The sequence below is a fragment of the Ammospiza caudacuta genome, chromosome 24 (genome assembly GCF_027887145.1).
Source record: "Ammospiza caudacuta isolate bAmmCau1 chromosome 24, bAmmCau1.pri, whole genome shotgun sequence".
In the NCBI taxonomy this organism is placed as follows: Eukaryota; Metazoa; Chordata; class Aves; order Passeriformes; family Passerellidae; genus Ammospiza; species Ammospiza caudacuta.
This window is the reverse complement of record NC_080616.1, coordinates 2,431,405-2,448,403: the sequence shown is the minus strand read 5'-3', so window position 1 is coordinate 2,448,403 and position 16,999 is coordinate 2,431,405. Positions and strand designations below refer to the sequence as shown.

Sequence of the window (16,999 nt, the reverse complement as noted above, 5' to 3'; positions counted from 1 at the left end):
GAGCAGCACTGCAGTTTTGCCCAGATTCATTTATTTCCCTTGGGATCAAAATTCAACTAAAAACATCAAGAGCCAGGGAAGCATCGAGTTGTGAAATTATCCTTCCATAATCTAAAGAGGGTCAGAGCACTGCAGGGGTTGGGATGGGGGAACAGGCTGTCCTGGTTCAGAATCCAGCTGAGCTGAGCCTGGCTGCTGCTCCCCAAACACCCATGGGGGTGACTTCCAAAGGAAAACAAAAGCATGGAGCACTTGCAGACTTGCTGCTCCAGACTGCAAGGCAAGATGTATTCTGTTACCATCTGTATGGCAGTTGTCTTTTGTCAAGTGGGCAGTTTGCCTTATCTCTCTCTGAGTGATCACAATCACTCCTCCCTCAGGAGGGGACACCTGCTGATAACAGCTATTGAATGTCCCTGCATGGCTGATAAGAGCTACAGCATCCCATTGGGAGATGGGAGCCCAGAGGGAGGAGCCAAGCATTCCTACCCAGATATAATCTGGAGATTCTGGAACACCAGCACAGCTTCTCCACTGGATTGCCCAGAGGAACAGCAGCTGCCTCTTCTTCCATTGGATCTTCAGAGGCAGAGACTGCACCTTTCTCCAGGATCCCTGCTCCAGCAGAACCAGCCCTGACACTGCAGGAGGGCTGAGCCACAATTCCAATGGGACTACTGCCAACAGCCTGACCCACAGGGTGTCAGGTTGTGTTCTGACTCTGGCAGTGTTGCTTTGATTCACTGCATTGTTTATTTTGTCCTTTGATTTTCTTCCCTAGTAAAGAACTGTTATTTCCTGCTCCCATATTTTTGCCTGAGAGCCCCTTAACATAAAAATTTATAGCAATTCAGAGGGGTGGGGAGGGTTTACATTCTCCATTTCAGGGGAGGCTCCTGCCTTCCTTGGCAGACTCCTGTCTTTCCAAACCAAGACACCTGCTCACAAGCTTCTGGTAATCCTCAGGTCTTAGAGCTCTCACCACAGAGATCCCATCACCTTCCCTCCCATTCATCTCATGGTGGGCAGCACATCCAGGTAGGGCTGAGGTGGTGGAGGACACTGAAGGGGGTCAGCCCATTTTGCCAGCTCAGAGATCATCCAACCCAGGAGGGCTGGAAAATCAGCAGGATCTGAGATGGGACCCAAGAAAAAGGGCGAAGAACACCACAGAACCATGGAATCACAGGATGGTTTGGGGTGGAAGGGACCCCAATGCTCATCCTGCTCCACCCTCTGCCATGGGCAGGGACACTTTGCACTATCCCAGGTTGCTCCAAGCCCTGCCCAACCTGGCCTGGGGCACTGCCAGAGATTCTCAGGGTGCTGACATTGGTCAGTCTGAGGGAAAGGCACAGCTGGGTACTGGCTGTGGCTCCACCTACCCAGGTGCTGGGATGCTGCCTTGTGCCAGGAATACCATCCAGGACTGATTTTACAAATACACTTGGACTGTGGAGGGCAGGAGCCTTCCCTCAAAAACCAGAAAATCTTGCAGCTGTTGGGAGTTCAGTGATGAATAATTTAAACCAAATTCCTCATGGAAGGTTTCAATAAAATACAGCCCTGAACTGCAGTGACAAAAGGGGGATTGGCTGCTGCTTTTGCCAAGGCAGAAACTGCCCTAATTGCTTCCAACTGCATTCTGTGGCTGAGGTTGGAGCCAGTGAAGGCACAATTCCCTACTATTTACATTTTTTTCAAGAAAAAAGAAAAAAAAAAAAAAACAACAAGGAAGAAAAGGAAACAAAATAGATGCTTTGGGAACATTTTATACTTCTCTATATCCAACTGGCCAATCTCAGGACTATTTACACTATTTTAAGAGAGTTGTCAAGGAATTTATTTTGGTGTGTTTTCTCTCAGAAATCCTGATCAATGCCTATGATTAATTAACCACCATGTAATGAGATGCAGGGGCACAGCTCCAGCTCTGTCCTTCTTTAAGCAACAGGGGAAGTTTTAGAAACCCCTCAAATTATATTCTTGTGCTGGCAAATATCCTCTTGATGAGCTGTGTTTATTTTAGAAAGTAAATGTAAAATAAAGCCAGCTGGTTTTGGGGTTCTTTCCCTTTTATAAGCAAAAGTCACTATGTTCCTGCAGTTACGTAGCTCAGCTACCCCTACATGAGCTCCAGGCTGATGTGTGTTCCAAAGGACACCCTCCCCCTCTTAGGAGCATCAAATCCTGAGCAGGAAGGGGTCCATGAGGATCCAGCTCACCTCCTGGCTCTGCACAGACCCCCCAACAATCCCACCCTGGGCATCCCTGGCAGCGCTGCCCAAACACTCCTGGAGCTCTGGCAGCCTCGGGGCTGTGCCCATTCCCTGGGGAGCCTGGGCAGTGCCAGCACCCTCTGGGGGAAGAACCTTTCCTGAGATCCAGCCTGACCCTCCCCTGGCCCAGCTCCAGCTGCTCCCTGGGGTCCTGTCCCTGTCATACAGAGCAGAGATCAGAGCTGCACCCTCAGGCCTCAGGGTGAACAGACCAAGTGCCCTCAGCTGCTCCTCGTGTGGCCCCTTCAGACCCTTCCCTATTTCTGTGTCCCTCTTTTGGACACTCTCCAACAACTTCAGATCCTTCTTACTTTGCAGTGCCCAAAACTGCCCCCCCAGAACTGATGTGAGGCTGTACCAGGGCAGAGCAGGACACTGCTGAGGACAGGAATCCTCCAGGAGCAGCGCAGCCAGAGCTGAGCTGGAAGGAAGAGAAGGCAGGAGGAGGCTGCCTGGGACACCTCAGACCATCCCCAGTGGGTACAGCTCAGGTCGGTGTTCCCCTCCAGCTGCATTTGTCACTCCCAGCAGGAATGGCTGGGATCAAGTTTAGTTTTTCAGTGGGCGCAGAATAATTCGAAGGTCTGGCTGAACTCTACTTTTGAGAGTTATTTTGAGGTCATTGCCTCCCTCAGAAAGCTGCTCCTCTGACCTGAGAGTTGTGGTTTGTGCAGCATCCTGTTAGCTCCACTGGAGTGATGGATGTGCTGCTTCCAGCTTGAGCCTGCAAGCGTGCAAATGCAAGGATTCCAAAATCCTTGGATATGATTAATAATCCAGTGCAGCCAAACCACCTCCATGTAACCTCCAACTCCCCAAAGCCTGATGCAAAATATGTTTTCTCAAACTATAAATCAATAAACTTTGCTTAAGAAAAACTGCTTTTACTGAAGCATAACATTAAAAGCTTCTCCAAGATGGAATAGTGGCTTTGGCAGCTGGCTGCAGCAGATCCCATCGTTTTCAGTACAAACAGCACATATTTAATCAGAAACAAACATCCAGGGCTGTGAGGGACTGATGGCCACATCTCCTGCCATCCCAAACAAACTACAGTTGGAACAGTTGTCATGTGTACCATGGCCAGCCTGTGGCTCTGTGCTCCAAAACTCTCTCATAGACCATGGGCTTTCCAGCAGCTGCAGTTTATTCCCATTGTCTCTTGGGGATAAAACTCACCATGTAAAACATCAGGCTGGATAGTATTTTAATTTAGGAAAGGCCATAGTTCTGAAACCCAGGGTTCATTGCCCTTTTTCCCTTCTTTTCTAAGGGATAAAATTTTATTGGTGAAAAATTTAATTTCGCAAAGCGACGTGATCTTAGACAAAACTCTCCAGACATGTGGAAATAAAAACCGAGCGGCCAAGTGACATGAGAGGAAAAGATTTCTACTCCTAAATTTCTTCCAGATGAGAATGCCATAGGTCTGCAGGAACCCCTTCCCTGCCCTGAAAACCTCTGGCAGGATGTTCTCAGATGTTTCATTAGGGATTTGAATACTCTTGAAGCAGCAGTGAGGGAGAGAGCTGCCAGAGCCAACCAGCAACTTTTCAGTGTGAAGTTCACTCCAAGATTCAGTGAACAGCTCCTGAGGCAGCAGCCACATTCCCACAACAGCACTGTGGGCACAGGCAGCACATGGAGCAAGACTGAAATCAGGGAATCACAGAACTCTGAAGACTGGAAAAGCCTCTAAGACCATCAAACCCAAATGTTATCCCAGCACTGCCACATTCACCACTAACTCATGTCCCCAGGTGTGATATCCCTGGTGCCACATCCACATGTTTTCTGAGCACTTCCTGGGACGGTGACTCCATCTCTGCCCAGGGCAGCCTAAGCCAGTGCCTGACCACCTTTTCATGGAAGTTTTCCTCAATATCCAACCTGGACCTCCCTCAGCACAACTTGAGGCCATTTTGTCTTGTCCTGCTGCTTTTCACCTGGGAGCAGAGAATGATGCCCACCCAGCAGTGCTGGGTTAATGTCTGGACTCAGTGATCTTAGAGTGCTTTTCCAACCTTAATGATTCCATGATTATGATTCTCTGCACCACCACCTATGAAGAGCACAAGTAGAGCAGCCAGTACAGAGGGAAATGGATAAACTGGGCTCTGTGTCTCTTCCAGCCCTATTTTTGATGGGTTTGTGTTCATTTTATGAAAACCAGAACTCTAGTGGGCCCCTGCAGGGAAGCAGACACTGGTTTCCAGCTCAGCAGGATGAAGTGGTTTGCTCTCACAGAGGTTCCACCCACTCTCCCCATCACTCCTGTGGCTGCTCATTCCCATCCTGCAGCACTTCCCCCTCTCTCTGTCCCTGGTTTTGTGGCTGTACCATTAACTGACTCAAAATAAGGGCATTGTTTTTTCTCCTCCTCCCTTCATCCCTTTCAAAGTCCCAACTGATTCCCAGCTCTGGTGGAACCTCAGGCTGCCCCTGACCTTGTGACCTCCTGCAATGAGCCGTGGTTCCAAGGCTGAGCTATCCTGAGGGATTGCTCTCCAACTGCTTAACCAGCTTCTCCAAAGGCAACACCTCTGAGCAGGCAGCTGAGGGTCAAACAGGAGCTGTAAATGAGGCTGAGGTGTTACATCAGGTCCTTTCCAAATCATCCATGACCCTCAGAGCCTTTAACAGTTAACAGCCTCCCTGCTCCAGCTTTGGCTTGGATCAATTCTGCTGCTGGGGAGGGAGGAGAGCTGAAGGAACTTCAGCCTCAGGGACAGAGGCTGTTCAGCCCATGGGTCACAGCAATGCCCTGACCATCTTGTTTATTCATCCAGATGCAGGAGCATCGTCTGGCTACTGAGTCACAGCAGGGAACATCTCATGGGTGGTGCCCTGGGAATTACCACAAGTTCCCAATGTGCTTCCAGATATGGACATTTACAGAGGAGAACTCAATAAAAAAAAACCCAAGGACAAACAAGGGAGAAGGATTTCATCCTGATACCCATCTGAGAAACACTCTGCTGCAGGAATAACCAGAGACAGAACAAAGCAGGGTGCTGGAGAACACAGACAAAGGTTAATTGCCTGAAAGTTCAAGTTTCAGTATCCCACATTTTTTGCTGGCTGCTGGGAGAGAAGGGAATCATTTCCACAAACACTGTGTAACTAGTCAGCAATCCAGAAATGAGACAGAAACTGTCATGACACAACCTAAATTTGATCCTCTTCCAATTTATGCAGCATCACTTTTATCACAACCAAACGGGTCCAAGCCACTAAATGGAAACCCAGGAAGGTAAAGGTTCATGGAAAAATATTTTCATAACACTTTCTATTCTGTAATACACTGGCAGTGGCAGCACAGCAAGTTCAATGATTCATAGCAGAAAACCCCATGTAAGAATAAACCTGTGACCAGGAATATCTGAAAGGGATGGAACCTGTTGCAAAAACACCACAGAGCAAAAACTGACCCTCTGACACATTTCTGTTCCAAACTGGAGGAAGGCTGTAATCCTAGCAGGCGTTTGTAATGATCTCCCAGCACTCTGGGACATTGACTTTTTACATGAGCAAGTGACAGGACAAGTGGGGGGAACAGTTTTAAAGTAAGAGAGGAAAGATTTACATCAGATATCAGGAAGAAATTCTTCCTGCCCCATGCCTGGAAGTGTCCAAGGCCAGGCTGGATGGGGCTTGGAGCAACCTGGGCTAGTGGGAGGTGTCCCTCCCCCATGGCAGGGGGTGATGAGATGAGCATTAAGGTCCCTTGAAACCAAATAATTCTGGGATTCCGTGATTCTATGATCACTGAAACATTAACACCAACCCTGTCAGTGTGATTTGCATGCTGAGCACCTGCAGCTCAGTCACTCACTCACATTTCAGTGCATTAGCTTTTCCTTTTGCTGCAAGATTGGCTTTGCCTTCCCGCCGTGCGTGTGCACAGGAGCGTGGCAGCCTTGGTGCATTTGCTGCCATGGCAATCAGTGCTCAGAGCCCTGCTCAGAGCAGCTCAGGCTCATGTGGGGCTCCTTAACACAGACACTGCTTTGGGAATGGCTGCTTTTTATACACAAGCATTGCTATCAAGTGACTCGCTGCAAACATACGGCCCTTAAAAGGTGATGCTCCTACATCCCATATTTCACCCAGCACGGCTCCTTCAGATGCTCCAATGAAAGGCTGAATAGAATAAATCAGTGCAGACCACTGCATACACTTAGAGCTTTATTGCTGAGATCTTCCTGAGAAGATTCAGCTGGAAAGCTCAGGTAATGTACTCTGAAGGTGGCTTAACAAGGGAGGGGTCTAACATCAGAGGGAAGAGCCTTGCAGTGAAAGTGTGAGCATGGACAGAACAAGGAGAATTGTACAGTCTCTCTTGAGGAGTGAGTAACAACCATCAAGCAGCTACTTCACAACTGAGCTGGGCAGAGAATGGAGAGAGAGCAGCCCTGGGGAGAAGGACATGGGGGTGCTGGTGGATGAGAAGGACATGGGGTATTGGTGGATCAGAAGGACATGGGGGTGCTGGTGGATCAGAAGGACATGGGGTGTTGGTGGATCAGAAGCTCAGCCCCAGCCCCGTGCTCTGGCCCCCCAGACCCCCCTGTGCTGGGCTGATCCCCCAGGGGGCAGCAGGGCAGGGGGGATTCTGCCCCTGTGCCCTGCTCAGGTGAGGCCCCACCTGCAGAGCTGCCCCAGCCCTGGGGCCCAGCACAGGAAGGAGCTGGAGCTGCTGGAGAGAGCCCAGAGGAGGCCACGGAGCCGCCCCAAGGCCTGGAGCCCCTCTGGGAGAGCTGGGGATGCTCATCCTGGAGAAGGTTCCAGAGAGTCCTCAGAGCCCTTTCCAGTGCCTAAAGGGGCTTCAGGAGAACTGGAGAAGGACTTTGGACAAGGGCTGGAGGGACAGATCAAGAGGAAATGGTTTCCCATTGCCAGAGGTCAGGGTTAGAGGGGTTATTGGTAAGGAATTTTTGGCTGTGAGGGTGGGCAGGCCCTGGCACAGGGTGCCCAGAGCAGCTGTGGCTGCCCCTGGATCCCTGGAAGTGTCCAAGCCCAGGCTGGACAGGGCTAGGAGCAACCTGGGCAAGTGGAAGGGACTTCCATGGGACAATGTGGGCTTTAAGATTTCTTCCAACCCAAACTATTCTGGGATTCTAAGTGATGACAGCCACTACTGAAACAGCAGCCCACACACATCAATGACAATTTCAAATCTTGATGGTCTTTTTTACAGCAAAAAATATCAGCTAATAAATCAAGAAGGAGCAGTTTATATAAAAGCGGAAGGTTTGACAAAGAGATGGAAAACAAATAAAAAGCTGCAATTGGAATCTCTGCAGAAAGTTAGGAGCATGCATTCTCCTTCACCTTCGTTTTCCCACCTAACCAATAGCTGTGGAGAAGAACAAGGGTTACAAAGATGCACACAACAGGTTTCATGCCACTGGATGCCTATTACATTCTTGGAAGTGAAAATTATTTTTTTCAGGAGGAGAAACCTCAAGCTAAATCACTATGGTGCAAAACATGATGACAAGGTACCCACTGCCAAACACTTGAAGCTTGTGCCAAATATTGGGACCATCTGAACTGATTTCAAAGGGGTTTGGGTTTCCTCTTTTGAGGAACATCCTCATTAAAGCAACACTTACCCTGGGGGATTGAACAGGATTTGTGTATTTTAGTTTGTGGTGGTCCCAGGGCTATGGGACAGTGCTGCCCTGGCACAGGGACCCCATCCCACTGTCACCAGAAGCTCCTGTGCAGGGATATTCCCTCTCATGGATTGCATGAGTTCACTGCAGAGTGCTCCCTTCCTCAGCTGTGCATTTGGGGACTTCCCATCAATCAAAGGAGGAAAAAGCCCAGGCAATATTATCCTAACTCCTAAGGAGGGGCATTCCTAAGGAAGCAGCAGTGCAGGTGCATAGGGGATGCCACAGGAAACTGCTGGGCAAATGACATCTGGTGGAGCTTTTGGCAGTGACAACTTGACCAGTCAAACCTCCTTTGCTTCTGCAGGAGTTTTCTCCCTGTGTGCACCATGTGTGAGGCTCCTGCCTGCCTGTGTGAGCTCACAGCCCTGCTCAGAGCCCACAGCTCTGCTGGTGTCAATGGACTGCATGGAAAGATAAAAGACCCCAAGATATCACATTCCTACCTGCTTTATGAAGGGTGGTGGCTCCTCGTGGCACAGGCCTGTGACTGTGGGCATGGGGCAGTGGGTGGGGAGGAACAAACACATGGGAGAAACCCAGAGTAAACCAAACTCCCTTCTCTTGCTCATGGCAAATTTACATTGTCTTGGAGAAAGAGTTAACTCAGATCCTTATTTTAGCCTGAAGTCACTCCTGCCCTAATCAGCCTTTTAAGGCATGGGCTATTTCCATAACCCAGATAGCACCAGGGCTGTTTCCTACCCTGACTGAGTCCATGCTGCTGCATTCCCCACCTGGTTTTTCCCTGCAGATGCTGTGGAGTCACAGCTGGCACTGCCTTACCACTGCAAGGATTTCTGTGCTTGTGTGTTGGCTTTCATCAAAACCTCACTAACAAGCAGCTCTTCTCCAGGCCCTCATTCCCACCTGGCACCTTTCTGTAACCACCTGAGAACTCCCACCTCCTTCTCCGATACCCACAGCTCCCCAGGAGCCTGCAAATCTCATTGTGGTGATGGAGAGAGAAATTAGCACCTCCTCCACCCACCTGAGAGTTCCCAGCACTTTCTCCAACACTCAGGGACCCTCAGGAGCTCTGCAGTCCCCCCATGGCTCTGGACAGAGAAACCAGCCCCTCCTGTCATCTGCTCCAGGCACAGCTCAGGGCTCTTGTGAGATGTTTGTCACTCACTCATGTGCCCAGATGCATAAGAGGGAGAAATGAGTCAGTCTGAACATGCCTGACCTTAAAAACTTGAGGTTTGAAAGAAATGAAACCATTTCCAGCACACTGGGATGGTTCCCCACCTGTTACCAGGCTGGTGATCAGCAGTGCAGCCCTTTAGGGAGGAGTGGTAAGCACAGAGCTTAAACTGATGAGGGAAGCCCAGCCAAGCCCATGGGGGAGAGTTTTAGATTATCTGAACCATCCCAAAGCCACTACAGCTGCAGAAGGAAGGAACCACCTGCTCCTGATTGCAGTTAACAGCCCAGGGCAACCAGCAGCCACAGAAGCCTTGAGGCTGAAGTTCCCTAGGTCAGGAACTGCTTCCATTAATGCCACAGCAGTGAGTTAAAAATCAAGTATTTCGGGCAATACTTTTTCCAGACCGAGATCTGTCCCTTCCAACAGAGCAGGCAATGCATATCTGATTTGAGCAAATACCAGTGCTGGAATTAATTTAATGCTCCCGTTTAAAATTAGCCTGGCTGTTAAAAACTAATTCCTCCAGGCTTTGACTCCAGCATGATAATATTTCTTGATGGTGAAGAGGCTGCCTGCACAATCATACAGACCCAGAGGCTTTGTGACAGCTTCTCCCATGACAGGAGTTAGCAGCAGCATTGCTGGGAAGCATTCCCAACTTTCCAACACCTTGGGAAAGGAGGATACAGCTCTGGTTTGGGGAGTACAGGTAACTATCTTGACTTGCCTCCTGCAACAGGTGGTCTTACTCAATTTTTTTGTGGTGTTGAAATTACTGAACAACAGCACCGGCCAGCTCAGCCCCAGGGGTGAAAGCTGAACATAAACCTTGTTTCACCAGCGATATCAAAGTGTTTATGGAAAAAGTGCAGTTTAACAAGCTGGTCAGGTTCTGCCTCATTTTTACCAGGGAGGTTTTCATCCAGCAACAGCCTACCAGGCAAGCCACGTTTCAGGATAGGTGGAAACTACCATCCCAGCAATTCCCTCCACAACTAACACAGCTAATCCCAGTGCAGGGACTCTGGCAGCTGCTTAAAACCTGTTGCTGCAGAGGCACCATCCAAAGTTTCATTTAAACCATCCTCTTTCCAAAGGAAACCACAGGCACAGGTCTCCAAGGGTAAGACAACAAACCACCAGCACTGGGCTGTGCCCAGATCATGTGCTGAGCAGGGAATACAGAAAGGAAAAAGCTGCTTACTCTGAGAGTCTTTGCGATCGGGGAAGGAGAGGACGGGGGAGAGTCTGACTGAGACTTCCTGCTGCGAGTGTAATCCTTACTCCTGCTGTACAGGGACGACATGGCCTCGCAGGCTCTGAGCTGCAACACCAGGCGTGCTCTCCTGTCGCTCTACGGTGCTGGGCAGGTCCTTCTTCCAAGGTCAGAACAAACTAATTAAACTATTCACAGCTCTGGTAATTAAACCCTCCTGTTTAGGGTGTATAATTTTAGGCATTAATCTGCTGCAGGAAGACCTGAGGCTCCACAAGGTTTCTTGTCCGAGCAGAAGCAGAGAAGGTGTCAAGGACTCGCTGTGCTCCAGTGCCGGGCGCTGCTCTGTGCCAGCCTCACTGCCTGGGCCCCGTCCCGGCTTCTCCGCAAAAGGATATTTCCCCTGCCTCGGGCCCAGGGGGATCAACCTCTCCCCAAAAGTGCAGCAGGCAGAAACTCCCGGCTCAAGGAGAGAGCTGGAAACTGGCTGGGTATATCTACACACGAAGCTTTTGCCAAAAAAAGCTAAAAAAAGGAAAGGAAAAGCAAACCCCGATTTACTCCGGAGCGCGGCCGCAAGCTCTGCCCCTGCTGCATGGAGCCGCACGTTTTAAGTGAAACACAAAAGCATAAATCAGGAACAAACGCTGGTTTGGAAAGGGGCAGTCCAGCTGAAGTTGGGTTTTGTTCCATCCTCCTTCTCCTCCTCCTCCTCCCCCCTCCGGCGCCCTTACCCACGCACAGGCTTCTCCCGTCCCTTCCCTCCCGCCGCTGCCTCCTGACATTCTGACATTCCAGATCCTGACTCGCTCCAAGAGGAATGCTGGAGGGCAGCCAGCAGCAGCGATTCACTTTCAGCTTGGGATTTGGGCTGCCAAATTGGGCTTGGGATTGGTTTTAGGATTTGGGCAGGAGAAAAAATGAAAAAAAAAGGAAGGGAGAGAAGAGAAAATCCCTCTCGAGCTTCTGAGGCCTGGTGGGCTGTGAGTGGGATGTTGGAGGTGAGCTGACAGCACTTTGCTGAGGCTAAATTCCAGAAGTTGTGTGCGGCTGCAACAAAGGGAGATGATTTAAAGGCCACGAAGCAGCTCATGCCATGAAAGGGAGGACACACTTGGACAGCACAACAAGATTTCTGTTGTTTGCTCACAAGCCTGTTTGAGCTGTGCAAGGGCGGCAGAGCTTGTGTAATGTACCCTGGTTCAAGGGAGCCTTTCAAGGAGGAGGGAGAGGAGCTCGGGTGAAAGGACAGAGGGTGTGGGGAGCACGTGCCTCTCCCAGACTCCCCTCTCTCTGCCCAGCTCTGCCCAAGCTCACTGGAAGGGGTGAGATGGCTCCCTGCAAAGGTGGGCGTGTGTCCCTCGTGTCCCACTGCAATGGGCCCATGGGATGTTCGCCTGAAAAATGCCTCAAACCAGCTCACATAACCACAGAGAACCACAGAATGGCTGGGGTTGGGAGGCACCTCTGGAGATCATCCAGTCCAACTCCCCTGTCAAGGCCGGGTCCCTTAGAGCAGGTGCCTGTCCTGTCACTGCATCAGCAGCATCTGTCCTGCTCCAGCTTCACATCTGCTTAATATCAAACATTTCCTACCAAGGCCAGGCTGGAAGGGGCTTGGAGCAACCTAGGACAGTGTAAAGTGTCCCTATCATGGCAGTGGAGTGGAGTGAGATGAGCTTTAAGGTCTTTTCCCATTCAAACTATTCTGTGAAGTGCAGAATAGTATCAATATTAAAGTATTTTAAGAGTATTATCCCACTCTGCATTGCTCTGAAATCTTGCTCCTTTCTGCACCCTGCTTGGCACCTGAGTAACTTAACTGGCACAGAGCTGGGGAAGGGACTTGGAATAGCAGCTACAGTAATTCCTCCTGCCATCCAGCATCTTCACTTTTCAGGGGCAAAGCAGCATCACTGTGTAACCAGGGAGAGCAGGAGTGGGGCTGCCAGATTTTCCTGCTCTAAGAAAGTCACAGTGATATCAGGTTTCTCTGTATCTCTTCACAAGGAGGGAGGGGACTAATCATCCACTGACTGCAGGAGAGGGGAAAAGGGGTTAGGAGAGGTCTAATTCTGCCTGGTAATATCTCTGTATTCCCCTTTCAAGGTAAGGAAATGAAGTCCAGACACACGAGCAGGCAGTGAGAGGCACCCCACTGCTCCAGAGGGCTGGGGCAGGACCTGGATCTTTCCAGCCTCCATCTGCTGCACTCATCACACCCCTCCCTGTACCTGGAGCCCAACTCTGCTGTACAACGAGGTAATTCAGATGCTTCAGAGGCATATTTATAGCCCCTGCACACAGGGTGATCCTTTCACACCAGTCTCAGTTTCTGGAGTTTCAAAACAGTGTAAGCGAAACTGGGCAAACTGGCTGGTGGTGCACTGGAGTGTCCCAATCCCAGCTCCAGGGCTGACAAAGCCCAGCTTAATCACCAAGGTGGAGCTACACAGCTCTCAATTGCAGTGTTTGGCTTCCCCTCCCATCCAGTCCCAAATAAACCACTCTCCCATCCCTCCACAGTCACGTTTCTGCTGAGGAGGGGCAGGAAAGCTCCAAAATCAACATTTTGGTACAGAACTCACAGCCCAAATCCAAAATACACCCTGAGCCATTCCACACTAATTATTTAGTGACCCAGTGTAGATCTCACCCAGACTGATTAATACAGCTTGGTGGACAGTAACTCAGTTTAGAGAGAGGGGGAGGCTTGATTAGCCAGGACACAGAGAGCAGCAAGAGAGGCAATATGGCAAAACACACCAGGTTTCAGCATTATTCCAACAAATGCCTGATTTAGGGGTTTCTTCCTGCTGGTTTGTACAGTTTACTTTCAAGTAGTCCCCAGTGGAATTATGAAACATGACTCTCCTTCACAGTGCTGCTATTCCTCACAGCCTCAGCTCTGTCATGTTCAAGGTCATTGTTTAGATCTGACTGTTCCTGTCTGTTCAGGAGATTCCTCAGTCAGTACCAGGCTGGTCCATGCTTTAGCTGTGCTGCTATATACTTTATAAGGAATATTTATACAACTTTCAGAAAGACATGCACAAAAATCATCTTCCATGAGCATTTCCACAACCACTGCACACAATCCCCCAAGGCTGTCTGAATGCTGACCTCATGCTCTGGCCTATTTCTGGACAAAATCACCTTAAAGTTTCTTCTCACCTTAGACTATAGCAGCACAACTATACTACAGCATTGTGTCTTTCCCATATTCATAGGAAAGAGTGTTTTCCCATAGTTAGAGTTTGGCCTTGGCTGTTATCACTCTTCATACACCTTCACCCAAAAATTGGTCAGGTTCTTCCCCCAGAGGGTGCTGGCACTGCCCAGGCTCCCCAGGGAATGGGCACAGCCCCGAGGCTGCCAGAGCTCCAGGAGTGTTTGGGCAGCGCTGCCAGGGATGCCCAGGGTGGGATTGTTGGGGGGTCTGTGCAGGGCAGGGGTTGGGCTGGATGGTCCCTGTGGGTTCCTTCCAGCTCAGCAGATTCTGTTACTTCCTTTCCCATTCAGATGTGTGTCCTCTCCCTTCCTCTGGTGATGATGCCTGTGTTTGTACTCCATTTTTAAAATTAGTTAGACAGGAGAATTCATATGCAGGAAAATGATGTAGCAGAAATAGGATGAAACCCTGAGCTGAATATTTGAGAGGAAAATACACACCCCCTTTTTATCTGTGTTGAAAATCTTCACCTACAGAACATGATGCTGGTAAAACAAATGTCAGCAGTGCTGCAACATTCCAACCTGCAGCAGACAAAAATGGGAAACAAATCTGGGAGTTGAAGCCAGAGCTGCAGTGATGCTCAGGGATGATGCAAGCCCACAGCACATTCCCTGAGTGCAGAGGAGGAGAAGCCCTCTTGGGAGAGCAGAACTCTAACACAACTTGAAGAATGACAGTAGTTGGTATTTTTGGAACAAATTATCTCAAAACTATCTCCTTAAAATCCTAGCTGTCATTTTTCACACCAGGTTTACCATGTACCTCACTGAATTCCTTCCCATCCAGCTGAGCTCTTTCATCTGCAGCCAAACCTCCTCTATCTCCAGGTGCAGGCACATCCCAGGGAGCACAGTGGTGTCTCCAGCTACACAGGGCTCAGCTGGGGCAGAAAACACAAACTGGGCCCACACAGCACCAGGACATTCTCAGCACTGTGGCCTTCCCCCAGGGCCTCCCTGCCTACATCTGCTAAACTAACTGCTGGGCACTCTGGGTACCACTGGGCACTCTGGGAACCACTGGGCACTCTGGGTACCACTGAGCTCCTCTGGGTACCACTGGGCACTCTGGGTACCACTGGGCACTCTGGGTACCACTGAGCTCCTCTGGGAACCATTGGGCACTCTGGGTACCACTGGGCACTCTGGGTACCACTGAGCTCCTCTGGGTACCACTGGGCACTCTGGGTACCACTGAGCTCCTCTGGGTACCACTGAGCTCCTCTGGGTACCACTGGGCACTCCTAGGCACCATTCCCAGCAGGCCCCTTGGACCCTGATCTGCAGACTGGGAGGATTCAGTCTCTTCCTTCCCAGCTGGCCTCAGGGCTAGCAGCAGGTTGATGGCACTGTGGTCCTGAGCCTTTGAGGCTGGGCTCTCACAGCCCCTGCTGTAACCTCCTCCTGTGATAAAAGAACATGGGGCAGCACAGCTACCTGTGAGCTACAACCCAGCTGGAGGGGCAGAACAGGGAGAGGCAGGCAGCAGGCTTCATGTTTTCCTTTGAACCTGTCACAGAATCACTGAGGCTGGAAAAGATCTTTGAGTCCAACCATTCCCCCTCCACTGCCATGTTTACCACTAAACCATGCCCCCAAGAGCCACATCCACACATATTTTGAACATTTCCAGGAATGCTGATTCTACCATTGCCCTTGGCAGTCTGTGCCAGGGCCTGACCACCCCTTCAGAGAAGAAATTTTCCCCAGTTTTCAACCTGAATCTTCTCTGGCACAACTTGATGCTGTTCCCTCTCCTCCTGTTCCTGTTCCCTGGGAGCAGAGCCTGACCCCCACCTGGCTGCCCCTCCTGTCAGGAGTTGTGCAGAGCCAGAAGGTTCCCCTGAGCCTCCTTTCCTTCAGCCCCTTCTCAGCCCATCACTGAGCCCACTTTGCTCACTCTTCTTTGAGAAGCAAGAACCTCCATAATTGCTTCATGCCACTCCTAACACTTCTGATACCTGCTGGCACCTCCTACAGAGTTCAGCTGTTTGCTCTTCAAGTAAACAAATCTTCCCAATCCTCCCCTTCTGGGTTTCCCACCGCAGGAGCAGAATGTGCTGTTTGTCTGTGGAGTCATGTGCTGGTCCAGGGAATCACTGAAATTTGTAATTTTATGCAGTACCTAAATCAACTGTAACACTGCATTTATTCTCATGCCACTTCTCTGGAGAAATGGAACAAAATAATCTGGCAGTTGTTTCCAAGAGTCAGGCTACAAAGTCATTATATGTCCAGAAAATAATGTTTCTAGGTATAAAGCAGTTTTGTAAAATATCCAGAAAAAAAAGAGAACCTTGGAATGGTTTGGGTGGGAAAGGACCTTAAAGCTCATCTTGTTCCAAGCCCTGACATGGTCGGGGTCACCTTCCACCAGACTGCTCCAGCCTGGCCTTGAACACTTCCAGGGACAAGGCAGCCACAGCTTCTCTGGGCAATCTGTGCAGGAAACTCAGTTTAAACATAAAAAACCATTTACCATTGAACCACCCTCATGGGTTCTAGAGAGCAGAGTCAGAATTCGATTTCCAATGCTTTTCTATCACTGGAGTGGCTCACAAAACTGAAATCCATAGTGCCACAATCCTGCACCTCCCCTTTGCAACAGTGGGCAAAGATGAATGATCCTGTGATTGGCATCATCTCAGGGTGTCCTATATTGGTGCTTCCTTCAGCCCAAACCAGCAGCCATCCTTCGTGTCCCCCTTGTCCCTGCCTCTGTCCTGGAACAGGAACCTCCTCCCCTTACACCCAGAGCAGAGCAAGAGCTGGAATATGCCAAGGATGAGCCATGACCAGCCCAAGGGTGGCTCCAACAGCCAGGAACAGCTCTGGTTCAGCACTCAGGGCTGCACAGCCAGAGAAGGGGTTACACCCAGGGGGCCATTGCACCAGGGAACCAGTCACTGCTCTTTCCATATGGGATCTTGTAGTAAAATGTCCCTATCCTATCCTATCCTATCCTATCCTATCCTATCCTATCCTATCCTATCCTAATCCTATTTTATCCTATCCTACCCTATCTTATCCCATCCCATCCCATCCCATCCCATCCCATCCCATCCCATCCCATCCCATCCCATCCCATCCCATCCATTGGGAAAGGAGCTCATTGGAAGGAAAAGGTTGAGCCTTGTTAAGCCTCCTGCTCTCACCTCTTCATTCACTGCACCCATCCCATTCTGTGCAAAGAAATTATGGAGAGAAACTGCCCATTCTGGTGCATAATGAGTGAATTTGGAATTGGCAGCACAGTCACTTGTCCCAGGGGATGGGACCAAAAGCCAATCTTCAAAAGTGACCACAGAACCCAGAAAATCACAGTGCTGTTAAGTGTGGAAAATATCACAAGTCTTCTCACCTATTCTGTGTTCTGGGTGGTGTTTTTGGGCTTTCCTGACAAGGATTTTCTGCTTTGGTTATTGAGATACTCACAGAG

The 16,999-nt window shown here is 49.9% G+C and overlaps 1 protein-coding gene across 2 annotated transcripts in view; it reads right to left on the bottom strand.

Annotated features, from left to right (window-relative positions):
- PPP1R12B (protein phosphatase 1 regulatory subunit 12B) overlaps positions 1-16,999 on the bottom strand; it is a 137,030-nt gene that overhangs the window by 22,985 nt on the left and 97,046 nt on the right. Inside the window, exon 1 of one of the 2 annotated variants that reach the window (XM_058819584.1) lies at positions 10,315-10,863. The exons of the other annotated variant lie outside the window; for it this stretch is intronic. Coding sequence (XP_058675567.1) covers positions 10,315-10,416 — 102 coding nt within the window. The 5' untranslated portion in view covers positions 10,417-10,863. Of the gene's footprint in view, positions 1-10,314; positions 10,864-16,999 lie in introns of those variants that run through there. 2 annotated transcript variants of the gene reach the window in all.